Source organism: Callorhinchus milii, unplaced genomic scaffold, assembly GCF_018977255.1.
Source record: "Callorhinchus milii isolate IMCB2004 unplaced genomic scaffold, IMCB_Cmil_1.0 Scaffold28, whole genome shotgun sequence".
Classification (NCBI taxonomy): Eukaryota; Metazoa; Chordata; class Chondrichthyes; order Chimaeriformes; family Callorhinchidae; genus Callorhinchus; species Callorhinchus milii.
In genome coordinates this window covers 105206-128376 of record NW_024704769.1, presented here as the reverse complement: position 1 = coordinate 128376, position 23171 = coordinate 105206, and the positions used below count along the sequence as shown (strand labels likewise).

The 23171-nt window shown below is 51.8% G+C and overlaps 2 protein-coding genes across 4 annotated transcripts; one reads left to right on the top strand and one right to left on the bottom strand.

Moving 5' to 3' along the window:
• Positions 1-61: 61 nt before the first annotated feature.
• On the top strand, positions 62-3953 carry LOC103191203 (beta-TrCP-like). Its single transcript, XM_042344411.1, has 5 exons — positions 62-172; positions 623-700; positions 1504-1735; positions 3045-3231; positions 3842-3953. Exons 1-5 carry the CDS (start codon positions 128-130, stop codon positions 3951-3953), a joined length of 654 nt encoding a protein of 217 aa, XP_042200345.1. The 5' UTR covers positions 62-127.
• A 2042-nt stretch (positions 3954-5995) lies between these two features.
• Positions 5996-22812, bottom strand: LOC103190793 (rab11 family-interacting protein 1). Of its 3 annotated transcripts, none has more exons than XM_042344453.1 (7): positions 22737-22812; positions 22190-22316; positions 20802-21212; positions 15887-16317; positions 14650-15436; positions 7857-7938; positions 5996-7413 (listed from the first exon to the last, which is right to left on the bottom strand). In XM_042344453.1, the coding sequence occupies exons 3-7, from the start codon at positions 21149-21151 to the stop codon at positions 7195-7197; spliced, it is 1869 nt and encodes a 622-aa protein (XP_042200387.1). In that variant the 5' UTR covers positions 21152-21212; positions 22190-22316; positions 22737-22812; the 3' UTR covers positions 5996-7194. The 3 variants fall into 3 exon arrangements, with proteins under 3 accessions (XP_042200387.1, XP_042200388.1, XP_042200389.1); XM_042344454.1 differs by having other exon boundaries at positions 22190-22304; XM_042344455.1 differs by lacking the exons at positions 22190-22316; positions 22737-22812 and adding an exon at positions 21880-21984.
• Between the last annotated feature and the right edge of the window lie 359 nt (positions 22813-23171).

Sequence of the window (23171 nt, the reverse complement as noted above, 5' to 3'; positions counted from 1 at the left end):
TCTCACTCTGTGTCTGTGTTTATCTGTCTGTCTGTCTGTCTCTAACACTCTCTCTGTGTGGGATGTGTACTGAAGGTGAGGAGGTGACAGAGAGTGAGAGGTGTCGGGGGCTGTGTTTGTTGACAGTATGGACTCCGAATCCCTCCTACACGAGACCATTGTGGAATATATGGTAAGTCAGAACATCATCCCCCCTTCCCCCCATTTCCCTCTCCCCCGTCTCTCCTAAACCCCATCTCTGCGCCCATCTCCCCTCCCCCAGCTCCTCTCCCATCTCTGCCCCCATCTCCCCTCACCTCCCATCGCTCTTCACCTATTGAGCTATTACTGTATTCTTATTGATATAAATAATGCGATCGAAAAACTGTTTCAATTTGGACCGGGGGCTGAGTGTACGTATGTGTAGGGGGCGCACATGTATGTGTAAGGCGAGTAGTGGGTGTGTAAAAATGGGGGGTGGGGGGTGTTGTGTGTGTGTGTGTCTTTAAGGTGGGGGCCAGTGTGGGTGTATAAAGGTGGGCAGAGGGTAGCGGTGTGTGCATTGGGGAGTCTGTGTACAAATGGTATTGATATAATTCCCCCACTTTCCCCCTCTTTCTCTCACCCCTGTTTTTGCCCTCAGAACTCCTCTGCGAGAGACAGCCACAATGACATTGACAGTCCGAAGAAATTGGTCTTGGAAAAGAACACTTTAAACCAGGTGAATAGCAACCCCTCCTCTGTCTCTATTACCCTCTCAGCTCCCCCTGCATAATTCCCCTCCCCCCACCGCCCCCCCACCCCTCCGCAGTGAGGGGTTAGTTATACAAGTTATTTTATTAGTTGATATCCGGATTTGTGTGCGTCAGCCCCTGGCTCTAATCTCTCAGGCTCTCGGCTCTGAGTGAGGAGGTTGTGGGTTCGAGCCCCTTCCTCCCCCACCCACCCCCCCCCCCCCCCACACACATGTGCGTCAAGAATTCTGAGCTCATAGTCCAGGCTGAAGCTGGACTGTGTTGGGGGGGAGAGAGAGGGAGTGAGCAACGTATTGTCAGAGACGCCATTCTACAACCTCACTCACTGTGTACCATGTTCAGGCAGATGAAACCTTGGACAGCTTTCCTTACTCCACACGCACACACATACATACACACACACACACACACACACACACACACACACACATACATACACACCACACACCTCTGTTTACCAGAAGTCAGGTGGATCGCTTTTCGGGGGTAATAACCCTTTACATGCTGGTAAACAGACCGTGTGTGTGTGCGGTGTCTGTGTGGTGTGTGTGTGTGCGGTGTGTGTGTGTGAAGTGTGTGGTGTGTGTATGTTGTGTGTGTGTGTGGAGAAACAAAACTTGCCCAACATTTTGCGCTGACGAACCCAGCTCCTTTCGTTTGCGAGGCGATCGCTCTAAACACTGAGCTACAGCACTCTGCATGATATCAAATCTGTGTTTCTGAAGTCTCTCTCTTTCCCTCCCTCCCTTTACCCCCACCCTCTCGACAGACAAAGCTGAGTAACGGCCCCCCAGGTTTGATCGCCCCCCGCCAACGCAGACCGTCCAGCAGCTACGAGAAGCAGAAAGAACAGTGTGTGAAATACTTTGACCAGTGGACGGAGACAGACCAGGTGGAGTTTGTGGAGAACCTGATCTCTCGCATGTGCCACTATCAGCACGGACACATCAACTCCTACCTGAAGCCCATGCTGCAGAGGGACTTCATCACAGCCCTGCCCGGTACGGGGGAAGTGGGGGCAACGAGTGGTGGGGGGGGAAATGGGGAGGTGGGGACAGCTGTGAGGATAACACTTGGGTTGTAAAGGACAACATAAGAATTTGCTCGGCAAAAGAGGATCTTGTTGGGATCTGGAATGCATTGCCTGAAAGGTGGGGTGGAAGGGGGGGAGTGGGACAAACAGCTGGCACACGCACGATGGGCTGAATGGCCTCCTATGTTGTGTAATTCTGTGATTCTGTAAGACCAAAGTCCATCAAATTCGCCTGTCAGTGGCTTGACATGTTGACATGTGTACTAAACTGTACACTATCTCCCAGATATTATTTTCTAGATCTAGTCCAGAGGCTACAAGGTTCTCATATCTGTTGTTTTTTGCCAACCGAGTGTCTGACATACACAGAAAACCGTCACTGTTGCTCAAGAGCTTCCAAACCCAACTGCGTTCCAACTACACATGGGAATCCCAGAGAGAGATTGTCGGAATGGAATGCGCTCTCTCTCTCTCTCTCTCCCTCCCTCCCCCTCTCTCTCTCCCCCGGAGGGATGCACCGTGCTTACTTAATTCTGGAGAGTATTAGGTGCAGGTTGGCAGATGTTAAAGATCCCGCTGTGTTGTCGGAAACGGGAAGGGAGTTATTCTTTTTCTCGGTGTCCTGTCCGACAATCCCCACAGACAAAACTGCTCGCTTCCTCTCCTCGCAGCTGTTTGCAGGGATGTGGCTGTGCGCACGTTGGTCGACCCAACTGTGCAGCGCCTCGGGACGTCCTCCCGACGTGAAAGGCGCTCTGTAAATGCAATCGTGTTGTTGTTGTTGCACTGGTGTACAAAACGCGCGGTCACTGCACTTCCCCCCGATTTTCGCGAAGCTCCGGGAGACGACCGGCATTAGGCGTAAGATTTGCCATATTTCGGGTGATTTTATTCCCAGACGCCTCCAGCAGTGCTGGGGGGCAGCCACCGGAGGGCGACCTCGAGCGGAGGGGGTGTCTCCCTCTTGTGGTGAAGACGGGTTATGACGGGGTAGAAAGTCCCTCTGTGATGGTCTGCGGTCGACTTCCCGGCTCATCGGCACGACCTGGAGGGGCCGACCAGTCACTGGGGGCAGGGAACCCTCCTGTTAACCCCACAGCCAAAGCCCTGACTAACGGGGCGGGGGGTCCTGGCTGGACAAGCAGCGGGGAGGCGGTGGGGGTTTGGCAGGTTAGACTCCGGCAGATACGCCCAACACAGACTCTGATGCGTCTCTCTCTCTCTCTCGTGGCTGACGCTGACTGCCCTCTCTGCTCTCCCCCCCCCCCCCCCCCCAGCCCGGGGTCTGGACCACATCGCCGAGAACATCCTGTGGTTCCTGGACGCCCGCTCGCTCTGCGCGGCTGAGCTGGTGTGTAAGGAATGGTACCGAGTCATCTCGGACGGAATGCTCTGGAAAAAGCTGATGGAGCGGATGGTGCGGACCGACTCACTGTGGAAAGGGCTGTCGGAGCGACGGGGCTGGTGAGAGGGGGAGGGGGCAGGGGGGGAGGGGCGGGGTGGGTGGGGGCGAGGGGAGGGTGTGAGAGAAGTGGTAAGGATAGGGAGGGCGGGACTGTAGGGGAGGGGCAGGGAGGGTGGGGGAGGATGGGGAGGGGCACTGGGGGAGGGCGGGACAGTAGGGGAGGGGCAGGGAGGGTGGGGGAGGGGCAGGGAGGGTGGGGGAGGATGGGGAGGGGCACTGGGGGAGGGGCAGGGAGGATGGGGAGGGGCACTGGGGGAGGGGCAATGGGGGTCGGGCCTCTATTGGTACCTACCTCTATTTGCATCAACTCTTAACACTGTGTGTGTGTGTCTGTGTCTCTCTTAATATGTCTCTATTTGTGTTTCTGTGTGTGTGTTCGTATGTGTGTTTCTGTGTGTGTCTGTGTGTGTGTGTGTGTGGGTGTGTGTGTGTCTGTGTGTGTGTGTGTCTGTGTGTGTGTGTGTGTGTGTCTGTGTGTGGGTGTGTGTGTGTCTGTGTGTGGGTGTGTGTGTGTCTGTGTGTGTGTGTGTGTGTGTGTGTCTGTGTGTGTGTGTGTGTGTGTGTGTCTGTGTGTGGGTGTGTGTGTGTGGGTGTGTGTTTGTGTTACAGGATACAATATCTATTCAAAAACAAACCGTTGGATGGAATCCTTCCTCCAGACTCGTTTTACAGGTCGTTGTACCCCCAGATTATACAGGACATTGAGGTGAGGTGTGTGTGAGGGGTATGTGTGAGGGGTGTGGAGTGTGTGTGAGGGGTGTGTGGTGGGGTGTGAGTGTGAGGTGGGGGTTGTGTCAGGGTGTGTGGGGTGTGTGTGAGGGTGTGTGTGAGGGTGTGTGTGTGGGGGTGTGTGTGAGGGGGTGTGTGAGAGTGTGTGTGAGGGTGTGTGTGAGGGTGTGTGTGAGGGGGTGTGTGAGGGTGGGTGTGAGGGTGTGTGTGGGAGTGTGTGTGAGGGGTGTGTGTGGGGGTGTGTGAGGGGGTGTGTGAGGGGTGTGTGAGGGGTCTGCGAAGGTGTGTGAAGGTGTGTGTGTGGGGTGTGTGAGGGTGTGTGTGTGGGGGTGTGTGAGGGTGTGTGAGAGGGTGTGTGTGAGGAGTGTGTGAGGGTATGTGTGGGGGTGTGAGGGTGTGTGTGAAGGGGTGTGTGAGGGTGTGTGTGAGGGTGTGTGAGGGGGTGTGTGAGGGTGTGTGTGAGGGGGTGTGTGAGGGTGTGTGTGAGGGTGTGTGAGGGGTGTGTGTGAGGGTGTGTGTGAGGGGGAGTGAGGGGGTGTGTGAGGGTGTGTGTGAGGGGGTGTGAGGTGTGTGTGAGGGTGTGTGTGAGGGGTGTGTGAGGGAGGGAGTGAGGGGGTGTGTGAGGGTGTGTGTGAGGTGTGTGAGGTGTGTGTGAGGTGTGTGTGAGGGGAGTGAGGGTGGTGTGTGAGGGTGTGTGTGAGGGTGTATGTGAGGGGGTGTGAGGGTGTGTGTGAGGGGGTGTGTGAGGGTCTCACCGTCACTCTCTCTGTTTCTGCTCAAACGCATTCGATAGAGCGCTTTCACTGTCGTCACTTCCGGTGTGTCCCCGCAATACCTCCGCGGAACCCAAACCCCTCCACAACCGCTCCCCCCGACACCTCCCCGGGCCCCGCCCCGGGCCCCCGCCCCCGACACCTCCCCCGGGCCCCGCCCCCGGGCCCCGCCCCCCGACACCTCCCCCGGGCCCCGCCCCCGGGCCCCGCCCCCGCGACCCCCCCCCGGCCCCGCCCCCGCCCCCCCCCCCCCCCCCCCCCCCCCCCCCCGACACCTCCCCCGGGCCCCGCCCCCCGACACCCCCCGGGCCCCGCCCCCGCGACAGCCCCCCCCGGGCCCCACCCCCCGACACTCCCCCCCCCCCCCCCGTTGTCCCCCCCCAGGCTCTGCCCCCCATCCCCAACACCCCCCCCCTCCGCTTCACAGGATTCACTGTAAAGTGTAGTGACTGTGTATTTGATGGGCAAATTAAGTCTCCGCTCCGCACCCCCCACACGGCCACACGAGAGACATGAGAGCGAAGGGGAAACAGATGGACTTCCGCTCGTGTTCCCAAACATTTTATTGAAGATTTTTTTTGATCAGTTCTTGTGAAGATACTCCTCACTGTCCTCACCACACTCCGGCCCTCACGGCCCCGCCCCCCGTCCCCAACTCACACTATACCCCTCATTCTGTACCCCCCCACAGCCCCCAACAAAGGGTGAAATCAAAAGAAAACCAAAGTGCCCAATTGTGGAAACTGATATATACAAACGCTCACAGTAATCCGTGGGGGGAAAGCGTTACAGCAAACTATGTAACTCGCTCTGAAACCCATGTGTTCAACCTTTGGGTTATAATAATCTTTGCATTTGATATAGTGCCTATTCACATCTTCGGGATGTCTCAAAGCACTTCAAAGGTTAGGAACAGATCTGGGCCTTACTCTCTGGGATGGGGGGGGGGAGGAACCGGGATACGGCACTCGGGGGAAAACAAAACTCATTTCTTCTCAAAAGCTGGAAGAAATGTCACACCATCCCACAGGAGTCATCACAGCGAACCCAGGCAGGAAGCTGACAAGATGTCTCTGTGTGCTTCGGCTCACACAAACCAACCTCAAACATTGTCCTCTCACACAATCACCATAATAATAATAATAATATTAATAATCCTTGCATTGGATACAGAGCCTTATCACGTTGTCGAGATGTCTCAAAGGGGAGTGACTGTGTATTTTGTGAGCGAAACATGGCAGCTAATTGCACACAGCAGTGTCCCACAAACAGTCGTGGATTGAGTGTCTGAATTTTTTTTCTTTTTTAAGCGATCATTATTATACCTTTCGAGCGAAACATAGCCCAAACCTCAAAACCCCTTACACTTTAAGACACAGCGGGAAATATAGCAGCTTTCATTTGGCGGATATAAAAATCAACAGTGTACATTTGGAAAACATTCATTTCTGTTATTGCATTTAAGGAGAGGATGAGAGAGAGAAAGGAAGAGAGAGAGAGACACACACACACAGAAAAGAGAGATGTATAATTTTTGCATTTGATACAGCATAGTTAAGATATCCCAAAGTGTTTCACAGAATATACAGTAAAAGTGAAATTGATTGTATATTTTTTGGGCGAAACGTGGCAGCCATTTGCACACAGAAGTGTCCAGCGAGGACTCCCCTCCCCGTGAGTTAGGGCTTTGGCTGTGGGGTGACCAGGAGCTGAGGGGGAGGATTCCCGGCCCCCAGTGACTGGTCGGCACTTCCAGGTGCTGCCGATGAGCCGGGCCGGGCTGTGCTGCCATCAGCAGTGAGTGCCCTGGGACACTGCGGCCCCTCCTGGCTCAGGAACCGGGGGCTCGAGACCGGCACAGAGGGGGGTCTCCATTCCAATATGTCATTGGCAAACGTTTCACCTTGGAGCCAGTTCAGCCCTGAGGAGGAAACCCCATTTATCTTCCCCATCCCTGGCTCCCCATGAAGGATTCCACTGGAGTTAGATAGGGGGAGAGGAAGGAGGGGGAAAGGTGAAATTCTGGAAGAGCAATGAAAAGGAAGAGACTTAAAGCTATTCCCACGGAATCACCAGGATTACAAGTCTGGTATGATATGTAAAGCAAATCATTTCATTGGTTAGTTATAAGAGAAACTCAGGTTAACTGCGAGCCCCACTCACACACTCACTCCCACACACACACACTCACTCACACATCCATTCACCCACACACCCACATACTCACTCACACGCACCCACAAACCCACTCACACACAGGGACACCAGCAAAGACAGTAAAAGAAGATTCTTCCCTCCGCGCTCCATCCCAGCAGATCCATCTGCCCCTTAAACCCTGGGGAGTTGGGACCATTTCGGAGTGTCGGAAAAATCTGGATGTCTCTCTTTCCGCATAGTCTCTCCATCCTCACACACACTCGTTCCTTCCCCCCAACCCCATCCTCCGCTCGGTCCTCGCTCTCACACCCGCTCGGCTTTCTTGGTGGGAGGGGCGACGGTGCGGAGGATACTGGGAGTGGTCTCCATCACACGCACCAGCAGGTTATCGATGTAATCTTCCAACTCGCGGATGTGATCGTCTTTCTTCACCACCGTCTCCTTCTGCCTCAGGAGCAACTGCACCAACTCCGCACGTGTCAGCTGTGCATAGGCAGCTTCCGGCTCTGACAGGTCGGCATCCTGGGGGGAAGGGGGTAAAAGGGGGCAAGAAGGGGGGAAGAGAGAGAGGTGGGGGGAGGGGGGAAGACGCTAAGAGTCAGTCTGATTGATCGCAACTCTTTCCTGGCTGCCACAACAATAATAATTATTAATAATCTTATCATGTTGTTGAGACGTCTCAAAGCGCTTCGCAGAAACTTGCTCAACAATTTGCCCCGACCAGTCCCGCCTGGGAATCAAACCCGGGTCCTCTCGCTTGCGAGGCAAGGGCTCTAACCATTAAGCTACTGGACATGTCCGTAACAGCGCTCTATACCAGTGTTGTTTTGTACTGGGGTGGGGAGGGGAGAGTGGAGGCAGCGAAGGGAAGGGGGGAGAGGAGGTGAAGAGGGTATAGGGAGTGGGTTGGGGGGAGTAGAGGGGGGCGGGAGAGTGGAAGGGGTTGGGACGAGTGCTCCACTTACTACTGCTCCACTCCGTCCCTCTCGGCCCTCCGGAGACTTGCTGTTCCATATTCCGGCTTTCAATGGCTTCACAGGATGCGGTCTGTCAGGACAAAGCCAGGGGTCAGCGGGCAGGAGACCACCCAACCATTCCCACCCCTCCCCATTCCCATCTCGGAATGGGACACAATTGGAGGAGGGGAAGGTGGGAAAAAGTTTGACGAGACTCAAGGGGAAGTTTAAAGAAAGCCCCTCACCCTTAGTTTTTTTTTGGGTCAGGCGGGTATCTGACACACACGGAAACCCATCACCGTTGCTTAAGAGTCTCCAAACTGAGAACTCTCTGCATCCCACCTACACATGGAAATCCCAGAGATAGATTGTTGGAATGGAATGCGCTCTCTCTCTCTCGCTCCCCCTGGACACATCCTGGTTATCAAATTCTGGAGAATATTAGGCAAAGGTTAGCGAGAGCCAAGGCTTTGGGGGAGCCCAGAGTGTATATTGGGGTAACTACTGGAGTCTAACCAGCTAAAACCACATAGCTTGCCATTGATACCACTGCCTGGCAAGCTTTCCCTCTATTTGACTGGCTAGCACCAACCTATTCATTAGGGCTTTGGCTTACAGCGTTAACAGGAGCTGAGTGGGAGGATTCCCTGCCCTAGTGACTGGTCTGCTCTTCCGAGTCCTACTGATGAGTCAGGCCAGGCTGTGCTGTCATCAGCGGTGACTGCCCTGGAATACCAATCTAACATTCGACTAGCAACCAGGTTCCTACGTACTGCTCGGTAAACAGAGGTGTGTTGAATAAGGAAACTTGCGTAAGGTTGCTTCCTACCCGGGTCCTCTCGCTTGTGAGGTGAGTGCGCTTGTTGTTGTTGAAGCCTTAGAACTGTAGAGCTTTACAACACAGACAAAAGGCCATTTGGGTCTTGTGTGTCTGTGCTGCTCCTTGACCAGCCAATCTAACCAGTCTCATTCCCCTGCCCTCTTCCTCCAAACTCTTGGCTTGTCTGGGACAAACTCAAGCATTCTGGGAATCTCCCCTGAGTGAAGGGGCGCTAGATAAATGCAAGTTGTTGTTGTTGTCTGTGCAGTCAAGGGATGGGAACTGAGTAACCAACTAGCAATGGAGGAGTGGAGCGGAGGGGAGGGAACAGGCAGGAGAAGATGGTGTCAGGAAGGGCTTAAAGGGTTAAATTGCGAGGACAGGTTGCATAAATTTGGTCTGTATTCCCTTGAGTTTAGAAAGTTGAGGGGTGATCTCGTTGAGGTTTAAAATAATAAAGGGATTCCATAGGGTAGCTGCAAACTATTTCCTCTGGTGGGTGGGGGAATCCAGAACAAGAAGGGGCATCATCTTCATGTTAGAGTCAGGCCATTTAGGAATGAAATCGGGTGCATTTTTTCACACTCAAAGGCTAACGGGAATCTATTACTCTCTCTCTCTCCAAAAGGCTGTGGTAATTGGAGTTGAGGTACAGAGCAGCCATGAGTGAATAGAATGGCGGAACAGGCTTGAGGGGCTGAATGGCCTCCTCCTGTTCCTATGTTTCTATGAAAACAGTGAAGGTTGAAGATGAATAGAAGCTTGGCGTTGGGGAGCCAAGCGAGGTGGTGCAGGAGAGAATACACCAACGAACCAACCAACAAACCAGCACCAACCAACCAAGGAGTCCAAAGGAGATGTTTCCAATTGAATGTCGGAAAAGCCAGACTGAAACTAACCTGATTGCAGAAGGCATCCCAGCCACGCTGCCCTGACCCTGGATTATCCATGTTTCTGTGGGTAAAACCCGGGCCTCAAAAGCCCTCTTCTGGCCAGAGAAGTCCAGGTCGCAGGTAGTTGGCCCAGTGGTCAAGCGGGCAATATCGGACAAAGGCCATTTGGATGGGGAGGAAGCCAGGGTAGAGAGAGAGGAAGAGGAAGATGGAGGCGAGGGAGAGAGCCTGAGCGCAGTGGATTCTGGAACGGGAGAGGAATATTTCAACTGGTCGGAGTCAAGAGAGGAAGCTGTCTTAACGAGATTGGGAAGAACTGCAGCCTGCTGTTTGGCCGTGGATCGATTGGGAGGTTCTTCAGCTAGATACAACTGTGAGTTCCTCAGTGAAGACGCCTTATTTTCACCGGGAGACACAACAGGATCAGGTGGTAACTGACTCCCGGTGTCATCGCTATCCTTAGCCACCGCATCAGAGGATCTCACACTTGGCTCTGGCTCCAGCAAAGGCATTCCACTAGATTGTTCCCTCACAGTTTCAAGCTCTGCGTTTATCATTTCAGGGGCTGGAATTCCATACGGATTCCTTTCTCCGGACGGTATTTCCCAAGGGATATCATTCCCAGCCCTCGGCAGTTCCCGGTTTCCCAGATCTTCAGACCCAAGGTCGAGCAAATGGGTTAAGTTGATCGTTGACTTTTGAGATCCATCCCTGTACTCTGCGATTGGCTTCCAAACACCAGGCTCCTCACTCTTTACTCCACTTGTGATTAAATCATCTTCTGATGTCACCTCCCATTTCTCAGGGATAGCAGGCAAGTTGCCCGGCAACAGAGTAGGGTCAACCTCTGACCTTCCAATCACTTCCCAATCTTCCTCCTCCTCACCCCCCTCACTGGAGTCCCATGAGGGAACATTGTCAATCATCCCCTGAACCTCAGCCATTAACGCGACATTTTCCTTCCATTTAAAACCTGAGGGTTTCTTCCTGGCTTCATCTGGGCTCTCGATCAATGGTCGGTCACTGTCTTCTATCAACAGGTCCTTGTCAAGGAGAGCAGGATCCTGGCTGGGCCTTGAGAGGTCCTCTCGGGCCTTCTCGAGACCCAAGGAAGCTCCTTCCCCAGAAATCTCCTGTTGGATTCGAATGACTTTCCTGGGCGCTGGAATCGGAGGGGGTTTCTGCCCTGAGTAGACTGCAGGACTTGTGTTCACCTTCAGCTCCACCTCCGATAGATAACCTCTCTGAGCTGCTGTGGATGTGCCCGAGGGCAGGTGTGCAAACAAGACAGCCGATTGGACAAGAGCAGTCCTGTCGGTTGGGGAACTTGCACGTTCCTGGTCCTCCCGCAACTGCTCCCAATCCCGGTCCTTCAGCTCATGCTCCACCTTGAAGGAAGACCTTCGGCCAGTCTTGGCCAACGCGTCTCTGGTCATCTCTTGCCTCAAAGACAGAAGGGGCCCTTCTTTGTCGGCGATGCATGAGGTGAAGCCCTTGTGAACTTCAACACCGTGAGACTCAGCTGCGCGACGCTCCCCGTCTTCCCCCGGAACAAGGAACCGGAAACTCGTTGGCTCAACGAGAGATGGGGAGGTCCCGGAGATGTCCGGCACCGGCGACGGTGAGAACTCGGGAACCGAATTCCGGTCGGCATGGCCAGGAGTAGAGTGCTCCTTCAAGGAGGAACGTTGCCTTTGGGAGAGAGTTGGAGGTGGACTGAAGGACAAGTGGAGGCAAGTGAAATTCTTTGCAGAGCCACTGGGCTCCTCAGGTTCGGCCTCAGACTGGGGAGTGGAGGTGACAGGATTGGGTTTAGGAAAAGGTGTGTCAGAAGCAGGAGGGGGGGAGGCAGGTGGGGGAGAGGGCAGAAGCTGGGCTTTGGTTTCAGCCTTCAGAGAGAGATCCAATCTGCAAAGAGGATAAAACAGGGGTCAACGGCCTTTGTAATGGAGAGGGAGAGGAGCGTGAGAAAGAGTGGGATGGGCGAGCAGGGGTGGGGATAGGCAATGGGAAGGGGTGGGGAGGCCAGAAGTACCTGCTGAAGAGCCTCTGTCATCTGCCTCACCAACATCTGTCTCAAGAGCCAATATCTCCCCAAGGAACCAGGTTAAGCCATTGACTAGAGGTGGAATGAACATAGGAATATACGAACAGGAGGAGGCCATTCAGTCCCTCGAGCCTGTTCCGCCATTCGATTAGATTATGGCTGATCTGTACCTCAACTCCATTTACTCGCCCTTGCCCCCCGTTGTCTTCACAACGGAAATGGATGCCCCAAATGCCACAGTATTGGATGAGAGGGTAGAGGAAATAGATCAGATTACTACAGACAGAGAGGAAGTTCTGAAAAGATTGACTGGGCTCAAAATTGATAAGTCACCAGGACCAGATGGGTTTCACCCAAGGTTGCTGTGGGAGATACGGGTTCAAATAGCGGAGGCTTTGGCCATTATATTTCAATCTTCATTGGACACAGGAGTGGTGCCAAGAGACTGGAGAGTGGCTAATGTTACCCCACTCTACAAAAAGGGGCAGAAAGACAAACCCGGAAATTACAGGCCAGTCAGCCTAACTTCGGTAATAGGAAAGCTACTGGAGACCATAATCCGGGACAGAATAAATCTCTACTTAGAGGAACACGAGGTAATTAGAGACCCCCAACATGGATTTGTTAAAGGCAAATCTTGCCTAACAAATCTAATAGAATTTTTTGAAGAGGTGACTGCGAGGGTTGATGAGGGAAATGCGGTGGACGTTATGTGGTGGACATGGATATCAAAATGGCTTTTGACACAGTAAGAGATTAATACAAAAATGAGAGGCCCACGGTATTAAGGGGACAGTAGCCGTTTGGATTAAGAACTGACTGAGTGACAGAATGCAGAGGGTGGTGGTTAATGGGTGTTTCTCGCAATGGAAGGAGGTGTGCAGCGGTGTCCCCCAGGGATCGGTATTGGGACCACTGCTCTTTCTAATATATATTAATGATCTGGACTTGGGCATAGAGAGCACTATTTCCAAGTTTGCAGATGATACCAAGTTAGGTCGGGTAGTAAATAGTGAGGAGGACTGTAACCAACTGCAAGCAGACATACACAGAATGGTGGAATGGGCTGACATGTGGCAGATGGATTTCAATGTGGATAAGTGTGAGGTGATACACTTAGGTAGGAAAAATGATAGGAGGCAATATAGACTTGGAGCTCAATCTTAAGGGGGTGAACGTACAGAGAGATCTGGGTGTTCAAGTAAGCGAATCATTAAAGGTAGTGGGGCAGGTAGATAAGGCAGTAAAAAGGGCATTTGGTGTACTGAGCTTCATTAGTAGGGCATAGAGTATAAGAGTAGGGGTTATGGTTAATCTGTACAAAACACTGGTTAGGCCTCAGCTGGAGTACTGCGTCCAGTTCTGGGCACCTTACCTCAGGAAGGACATTAAGGCACTGGAAAGGGTGCAGAGGAGATTCACGAGAATGATACCAGGAATGGGGAACCTTAGCTATGAGGACAGTGGAGAAGTTAGGACTTTTCCCATTAGAGCAGAGAAGGTTACGCGGGGACCTGATAGAGGTCTTCAAGATCATGAAAGGTTTCGACAAGCGAGATAAGGAAAAGCTGTTTCCGTTGGTAGGTGTGTCTGTGACTCGTGGTCACAATCTTAAGATATCTACCAAAAGAAGCCGAGGGGAGGTTAGAAGAAATGTCTTCACTCAGCGAGTTGTTGGAATTTGGAATGATCTGCCCGAAAGGGCAGTGAAGTCCGATTCGATAACAGATTTTAAGAGAGAACTGGACAGGTATCTGGGGAAGACGGGTTTGTGGGGTTATGGGGAGAAAGCTGGTGATTGGGGTTAGTGAGAGTGACGCTCTGTCAAAGAGCTGCACAGACTCGATGGGCCGAATGGCCTCCTTCTGTGCCGTAACATTCTATGAATCTATGAAAAAAAAATCTGCCGTGATAATCTGACCCAATAAGTATCTATCCACCTCAGTCTTGTAGATTTGAATGGATCCAGTACCAACAGCCTTTTGTGGGAGGGAGAGAGTTCCAGATTTCTATTCTCCTTTGGGTAAACGGAACAGACTCCATCCCACATTGACATAGTCCACAATTCCTCGCCTTCCATATGACAGGACAAGACAAAGCAACAACAATAACAACACATTACATTTACACATGCCTTTCACATTGGGAGGACATCCCAAGAATTAGCCCTGCAAGCCAATGCCCTAACGGGGAGGGGGGTCCTAGCTGCAGGAAAGCTTGGCCGGACAGCAATACCAATGGCAAGCTGTGTGGGTTTAGCTGGTTAGACTCCAGCAGTTACTCCAACACACACTCTGGGCTCCCCCCAAGCCTTGGCTCTTGCCAACCTGTGCCTAATACTCTCTGGAATTAGGTAAACAAGATGCATCCCTCCAGGAAGAGAGAGAGAGCGAGAGAGTGCGCATTCTATTCCAACAATCTATCTCTGGGATTTCCAGGTGTAGGTGGGTTTGGAGATTTTTAAGCAATGATGATGGGTTTCCACATGTGTCAGACACCCGGCTGCAAAGAAAATGGTGTCTGTCCCTCTTTATACAGTAGTAAATATTAAAGACAAGAGCTGTGACAAAACAGAAAAGTCTCCAGGGCTGTGCCAATGGATGTGCCAACAATGCCCCCTCCACCACTCAAGGTGACCCCGGGGAAGCCTCTCCCCAGAGCCATGACCCTGAGAAGCCCCTCCCCCAGTCGCTGGGAAGCCTCTGCCCCAGCCGCGACCCCAGGGAAGCCCCTCCCCACTGGCTGTGGTCACGGAGAAAGCCCCACCAAGTCACTGGTGACCGAGGGAAACCCTCCCCTCTCTCTGGCCATGACCCCAGAGAAGCCCCTCCCCACCTCTGGCCTTAATCACAGGAAAGCCTCTCCTCTTCAGCCATGACATTGGAGATGCCCCTCCCCTGTCTGTGACCTCGGGGAAGCCCCTCCTACTGGATGTGATCCAGGGGAAGCCCCTCCCCTGACTGTGACAACAAACAACAACAACAAATAATATTTGTGCAGCGCCTTCACATCAGGAGCCCTGACTCCCGCAGTGAGACTCACTTGGGTTTGCTGGCCGCCGTGCGAGAGGCCCAGATGGAATTCCCGGCTGGTTTCCTGCCCTCCTCCTCTTCCATGCTCTCGGCCATAGGTTCCTTGGCCTCGGTGGCTTCGGGGACTTCAAGCTTCTTAGTGTCTCGCTTGCCGGTCACCAGCGAAAACAGCCCCTTCCTGCCCTCCTCCTTCTTACTCTCTTCCTTCCTGTTGTCCACAGGAACTTTCAAGACCTCAGACCTGGTGCTTTCCGTCTCCTCTTCCCCCGAGTCGCCGAGGGCCTCCTTGGTCACTGCGGAGGTCTCGCTGGCCGGCTCCGCCTTCTTGCCGGTCACTAGACCCAATAAGCCCCCTCCTCTCTTATCCTCTTTGGGGGGCTCGGGCCTTCTGGGTTCAAGGCCATCTTCCCCGGTGTCTAGCAAGCCGGAGGCCAGACTGGGGGCCAGGTTCTCCGTGGAACCCTGGGTTCTGTACGTGGGATACCTCAGGTCTTCGACCGAGCCAGAGAAAGGTCCAGTCAGGTTCTGCATCGAGCGGGAAATGGCCTGGTTCTTGGGCTGTAAGGAAGCGCTGGGCTCCTCACTGTACACATGGCTCCCGTTGATACACAGGTTGGACTGTGAACCGGAGTCAGGCTTCCCTCTCAGGCCCCCAAACAGGCCCAACCCCAGACCCTCTTTCTTGGCGTTGCTGCCAGGCAGGAAGCTCTGTTGTTTGGTGTCGGCGCTCGCCGTGCGTTTGTGGGTCATGATCTTCGGTACATGCAGCTTCTTGTCCGCCCTTCCAGAACTTTCCTCTGGGGGAAGATCGCAGGGCAATCCGTCAGGTAAACCGCCAGGTCAGGAATAAACAGATAACAATCCGTACGCTGTGCGCAATCTGCTGCCGCACTTTAACCACAAAATTTACAGTAGACCCCGTGAAGCGCTTTTTTAAACCTGCGCCTGTAGGGTAACGGAAGCCAAATGCAGGGTGCCTGTGCCTTTAGCTGTGCAATGCCATGGTATGTTGTGCCATGCTGTGCTGTGCCACTTTGTGCCATGTTATTCTGTTCCACTCTGTGCCACTCTATGCCATGGGTCGCTGTGCCACCCTGTGCCATGTTATGTTGTACCACCCTGTGCCATGCTATGTTGCCATGCTACTCTGTGCCACGCTATCCTGTCCATGCTGTGCCACCCTGTGCCATGCTATGCAATGCTACTCTGTGCCACGCTTTGCTGTGCCATGCTGTGCCGTGCCTTACCGTCAGTGCTGGTGTGCAGTTTGATCTCGGTGAAGTGACCCTCGGTATCGGTACCAGTGGTGATGGTGTGGGGGGAGGTGGGCAGCACCGACATGGACTGAGACAGGGACGTCCGCTGCAGGTTAGACTTGGCAAAGAGGGTGCGGAGTTTGGATTTCTTCTTGGTGTCAGGTTCGGGTCGATCATCATCGCTGTCCAAGCCACCGGACAAACTCGGCACGATGGCGGATGCCGAGTCCGACATACCCCCCGCCTTCTTCTTCCCCCCCGTCACCTTGTCCTTCAGCTTCCCGAAGCGTGACCGGGATTTGTCCTTCATGGACAGGTCGAACATGCTGGCCGTCATACTGTTACGCACAAATCGGATATCGGCCTCGATCTCCCCTCGTTCCTTCGGTTTCTTACCAGGCTTCGATGTCAACTTGTACCAGCTTACACCACCGAGAGCGAGAGGGGGGGAGAGGGAGAGAGGGAGAGATTACTTAATAATAATAATCCTCACATTTGATACAGCACCCCCTCCTTTGCCTCCTTCAAGACCCATCTCAAGACCCTCCTCTTCGACCGTGCTTTCCATCTCCCTGTTTCCAGCCTCCACCCTCCTTGATCCCAACCCCCAGCTTGGATCCAAAACTCTGTCTGTCAAGCGCCTTGGGACGTCCTCCCGATGTGAAAGGCACTTTACACATGTAATTTTGTTGTTGTTACGTCTCAAAGTGCTTCACATACATTGTAAACGTGTAGCGACTGTGTGTTTTGTGGGCAAAATGCGGCAGCCAATTGCAATTAGCAGTGTTCCCACAAACAGTCATGGATTGAGTGACCACATTATTATTTTTTTAAGTTTTGAAGGGATTGTTACTCCCGGAAAAGCGATCTATCAATCAACTAACAACCGGGTTCCTACTTGCTACTGGGTAAACCCGCCCAAGGTTTTGCCCCTCCCGGGAATTGAACCCAGGTCCCCTCGCTTGTGAGACGAGTGCCTCGCAAGCAAGAGGACCCGGGTTTGTTTCCCGGTTAGGGCGAAACCTTGGGCAAGTTTCCTTCTCCACACCACTATTTACCTTGTAGGGGTATCTCTGATGTCACGGCTGGAGAGGAGGGGCTTTCCTGAGATTACAGCCACGGTTGGGCCTCCGCTCGGCTTCTCTGGGGTCATGGCCAGGGAGAGGGGAGGGGTGTGGGAGAGCGGAATAGAGGGGTGTGTAGACTGGTGACACCAGGTTAACAATTTGTGAGGAATTTCAGTGAAGTTGGGTCAGGCTGTGCTGGTGACGGATTTGGGATTAATGACCAAATCTGACATAGTGCCTTCATTGTTCCACAACTGCTCAGAGAATCTCCCCATCATCCCTCCTCCACCACCAGCAACTAACAAACTCTCCCCCACTTTCTGCAGCTTAACGATTCCACGAGAGAGGGTTGTCTCGCTTGCGAGGTAAGTGCTCTAACCACTGAACTACAGGACATTTACTGATAATAATAATCCTTGAGTTTGATACATATAATAATAATAATAATCCTTGCATTTGATATAGCGCTTTTCATGTCGGGAGGACGTCCCAAAGCGCTTCACAGAACACACTGTAAAGTGAATCGACTATATTTGTGGGCGAACGCGGCAGCCAATTGCGCACAGCAATGTCCCACAAACAGTCGTAGATTGAAAATGACCAATTTATTATTGTTTTGGTTTTGGAGGGATTATTATTAGGCTCTGTGTGGAGTAAGGAAACTTGTCCAAGGTTTCGCCCTCTGCCTGGAATTGAACTCAGGTCTCTCACTTGCAAAGCGAGTGCTCTAACCACTGAGCTACAGGACTCCGATACAGCACCTTATTACATCGTTGAGGCATCTCAAAGCGCTTCACAGGATATTAAAGATTCTGTGAAGAAGCACTTTGAGTTTGAGTAAAGTGCAGTGACTGTACTTTGTGGGCGAAGCGTGGCAGGTGCCGGTGGGAGACGCTAAACCTCACTCTCTCCCCGTCTGCCTATTCAGGTGGATGTTAAAGTTCCCCCGGCACTATTAGAAAAGAGAAGGGAGTTTCTCCATCTCTCTCTGTTTCTTTCTCCCGGTGTCCTGGCCGACAATCCCCTCGATAAAATTGGTCGCTCAATCCATGACTGTTTGTGAGACATTGCTGTGTGCAATTGGCTGCCACATTTCACCCACAAGATACATAGTCACCACACTTGACAGTATATCATGTGAAGCGCTTTGAGACGTCTCGACGACGTGATAAGGTGCTGTGTCAAATGCAAGGATTATGATGATGACAACACAGCCTACCAAAATGTCTTTGAAATGAAAACACCTTCAGAAATGTCACCGAACTTGAATGCTTGGGCAAACAGTCATTTCAACATAACACAGCCTGACATCATGTGAAAGCAAAACACAAACATGTTTGTAGTTTTATAGCCAAACAATGAATCATCTCAAAAGACTTCCCTCTCCCCATTGTAATGGCCTTCTGTAACCTGGTGTAGTCCTAGCTGGACAAGCAGTGAAAAAGCTTGCTCTCAATGGGCTCTCAGTGGGCAAGCTGTGTGGGTTTAGCTGGTTAGCCTCCAGCAGTTACCCCAATGCACATTCTGGGCTTTCCCCCAAGCCTTGGCTCTCGCCAACCTGCGCCCAATACTCTCCGGAATTAGGTAAACAGGGTATGTCCCTCCAGAGGTTTCCATGTTGTCAGACACCCGGTTGGTCAGCTAGTTATCTCACCAGATTTAACAAAGCATGAGACACTGAATAAGTGAGTGAGCACAGCAGAAGCTGAGAGAAGAAAGTCCCTTTTTTCCTTATAGCAACATATGTATTACACAACATAGTGTATAATCCAACCCCTCCCTAATAGGCCGGAAAGTCACTGTTAAAAGCTGTTGTCGATATTAAAGCCAGTGGCAATGAGAGTAGCTCTCGGTCTCTCAAGTTAGAACTATTAACTTAACTTCTAATACCATCCACAGCCAAAACTGGTGACTGGCTTCACAACTGTTTGTGGGGAAGCTGTTGTTCTCAACTGGCCGCTGCATTTCGCCCACAAAGCACACAGTCACTACACTTCACAGTGTATTCTGTGAAGCACATTGAGACTTCTCAACGCCATGATAATGTTCCATATCGAATGCAAGGTTTTTTTAAAAAAATGATTACTATAATCATGTATGCAAAACACATTCCATAAGCTTTGAGTGTGAGTGTGTGTGGGGGAGGGGGGGGGCTCAGTTGACAACTCAAAACTAAACCCCACCTTTTCCCCTCGAACAAACTAATCTGGCTTCAGAGTTTTTTTTCAAGGGATACACAATTATGCTGGGAATGTGACCGAGTTGTGTGTGTCTCTCTGTGTCAAGACGTCTCCAAGCGTTTCGGAGGATACAACAACGACAACAACTTGCATTTACAGAGCTCTTCATGTGCAGTAATGTCCCTTAGCTTCTCTAAAGTGTAGTCACTGTGTGTTTTGCGGGCGGAAAACGGCAGCCAATTGCGCACAGCAGTGTCCCATAAACAGTCATGGATTGAGCTATCATTTTTTTTATTTGGGGGACTGTTGGCCAAATTTGTCTGGAATGGAATGTGCTTCAGAGAAACACACCCTGCTTACCGAATTCCAGAGAGTATTAGGTGCAGTTTGGGCAAGAGCTAAGGCTTGGGGAGCCCAGAGTGTGCGTTGGGGTAACTGCTGAAGTCTAACCAGCTAAAAGCACACACAGCTTGGCCATTGAGAGCACTGGCTGGCCAGCTTTCCTGCTCTTTTCCAGCTAGGACCACTCTAGCCATTAGAGCTTTGACTCTCACGCACTCAACGCATACTCTGGGATCCCCAAGCCTTAGTTCTTGCCAACCTGCGCTTAAATACTCTCCAGTATTAGATAAATAGGGAGGAGAGGGAGAGAGAGCGACATTTCCATTACAGACATGGGGCGATAAAGATAGATCCGGAGGTGGCAGACATAAGTGGAACTCTCTGAGTCTAAGTGATATCGGACACTAGTCTGACCAACAATCCACCAGATAAAATCACTCGCTCGCTTCATGACCATTTGTGGGACATCGCTGTGCTCAATTTGGCTGCAACACTTGCCCACAAAACACACGGTCACTACACTTTCCAGTGATTTCCTGAGAAGCGCTTTGAGAAGTTTCACCATCGGGTCGAATGCAGACCCCCGGGGGCAAGACAAACACAGAGAGAAAGAGAGTATCAACCTGGACAGTGAGCTCAGAGGAGGCCTGTAACTCAGTGATTAGAGCACTCGCCTCGCAACCGAGAGGACCTGGGTTCAATTCCCAGGAAGGGCCGTGGGCAGGTTTCTTGCTCCAGACACCTCGGTTTACCTCGCACAAGTACAAACCCACTTGTTAAAGTCGAATGGTGGAATACTTTCCAAGAGTAATAATACCTCAAAAACATTTTTTTTAAATAGTCAATCCCCTTTACAACAATAATCCTTTGATTTGTTAGAGCACCTTATCCTGTGTTCGAGACGCCTTAAAGCACTTCACAGGATATACTGTAAAGTGTAGTGACTGCATGTTTTGTGAGCAAAATGCGGCAGCCAAATGCGCACAGCAGCGTCCCCACCGCGGATTGAGTGACCAAATTATTATTTATTTTTTGGAAATTATTATTACCCCTAGAAAAACAATCCGCTAATTAACTTCTAGGTAAACAGAGGCGCACGTGTGTATGTGTGGAGTAAGAAAACTTGCCAAAGGTTTTGCTCTGCCCGGCCGGGAATCGAACCCAGGTCCTCTCGCTTGTGTTGTGAGGCGAGGGCTCTCATCCTGTGAAGCGCTTTGAGACATCTCAGCGACGTGATAAGATGTTGCATCCAATTCGAGGATTATCTGATTATCATATTATGATCATATTATGGTCCGATAGAAACGGCTGACTTACCCAGTCTTGTTGCTTGCCCTCTTGTCGCTCAGCTCGCTCAGGTTGATAGAGGCCTGACCCAGGAACTTGTCCAGGCCAACCAGGGCCCTGTGCATGACAATCAGGTGCAGGGTATATTTATCTGAGTTTCCCTGGAGCACCACAGGCAGCTCAAACTCTGCCTCCTCTCTCCAGAAAGGCTCCTGGCTCTTCTCTTTCACCGAGCTCGAATATTTCTCCTTACCCAACTGCATGATCACATAGGCATCATTGGTGGCCTCTTTGCCTTTTGCTCTCAGCCCTCTGGCCTGCAGAACCACCACCTTAACGTGGGTGGGAGACCACACTTTGTTCTGATCTGCTAGAGACATTCTTCACCCTCTCGCCGACACACAAGGCTTTTATATATATATATAAAGGAAAACCTCTCGTCTTATTTGGGGGTTGAATTCCAAAATAAAAAAACAGGGAGAGAAAGAGAATGAAGTTAGCAACTGCTGAACTAAACTAAACAGACAAAAAAAATAGGAAGTTTCACCAGTTAAATGCTTCATAAACATCTCAGCCATTGACAAACTAACTCCATTGTTCACATCTTCTTCGCTGTTATTCTTATTTTTTTCTAAATGAACCTACAAACCTTCCCCTCTCACCTCTCTCTCTCTCTCTCCCACTTCTCTCTCCCCCACCTATGTCTCTCTGTCTCTCCCCCTCTCCCTCTCTCTCTGTCTCTCCCCCTCTCTCTCTCTCTCTGTCTCTCCCCCTCTCTCTGTCTCTCCCCCTCTCTCTCTCTGTCTCTCCCCCTCTCTCTGTCTCTTCCCCTCTCTCTCTCTCTCCCCCTCTCTCTGTATCTCCCCCTCTCTCTCTCTCTCTCTCCCCCTCTCTCTCTCTCTCCCCCTCTCTTTGTCTCTCCCCTCTCTCTGTCTCTCCCCTCTCTCTCTCTCTGTCTCTCCCCTCTCTCTCTCTCTGTCTCTCCCCTCACTCTCTCTCTCTCTCTGTCTCTCCCCCCTCTCTCTCTCTCTCTCCCCCTCTCTCTCTCTCTCCCCCTCTCTCTCTCCCCCTCTCTTTGTCTCTCCCCCTCTCTCTGTCTCTCCCCCACCTCTCTGTTTCTGTCTCTCCGATGTTTGATGTCCTTTTAAAATCGAGTCCAACTCCGATCAGCCCAACTCTCTCTCTTTCACTGACACTCTCTTCTCCCTCTCACACAAACAGACATTCACTCTCTCTCACACACACAAACTCTCTTCCTGACTCTCTCTCAAACTAACTCACACTCTTTGAAACTCTCTCTCGCTCTCTCTCACTGTCTCACTTAAACATTCTCTCTCTCACACACACGCACACTCTCTCGCTCACCTCACAGCGGGTAAAACCAGCTACAACGACCCAACAATAATTAAAAGATTTACCTGATCTCTGCTGCCTTCTCAGAAACCCAACATCACAAGTGTCCAACCGCTCCTCTTGTCTTTCTCAGAACAACTTACAGCTTCTCATCTTCAGACATCAAACCAAGAACCGATTCTGATATAGATACTGTATATTTTTATATAAATAAAGTTACAGCTATTTTTTGAGGGGGGAAATCTTTGTTTATGTTGGGGGTGAGACAGACAGAGACAGAGAGAGAGGAGAGATGGTGGGAAAACAATACAAATTTTGAAGGTGATTCAGTGCGAACTGCGAGTTTTTTGGGGGATGCGCACAGAGAGCGACAGAGAGAACTTTGGGGGTGGGGAATCTTTGTTTATGTGGGAGGGTGTGGGGGGGGGAGGTGCAGAAAAAAAACTGTTTTGAAGGTGATTGAGTGTGAATTGGGAGGTTTTTTTGTGGGAGTGGGGGATGGGGGCGGAGACAGACAGAGTGACACAGACAGTGACACAGGGGGTGACACAGACAGTGACACAGGGGGTGACACAGACAGTGACACAGGGGAACCTTTGATCTCTGACTCACTTCCGAACTCCCGATACAATGTTTCCACCTGATTGAGTGAAACCGATACATTGATGCCCATCGCCTCCCCATTGGCTGTACCGCACGTCAATCACTCTCGCAGCCCCGCCCTCTGGCGCCAGCCCCGCCTCTCGCCAGGTTAAGGCCCCGCCCCCTTTGTTTGTTGCCGTGACGTCACCGGGTGCCCCGGACCCTCCCGTTGGGGCAGAACCATTCTCTCCTCCTGCGCACCTACGGCCATGGGCTGGGGGCGGGGCCATGGGCTGGGGGCGGGGCCATTGCTGTTAAGTGTAGTGACTGTGTGATGAAGTCGATAAATAATCCTAACATTTGATATAATAATAATCCTTACATTTGATTAATTTACGTGCCTTATCACGTCATTGAGACGTCTCAAAGCGCTTCGCAGGATACACTGTATAGTGTAGTGACTGT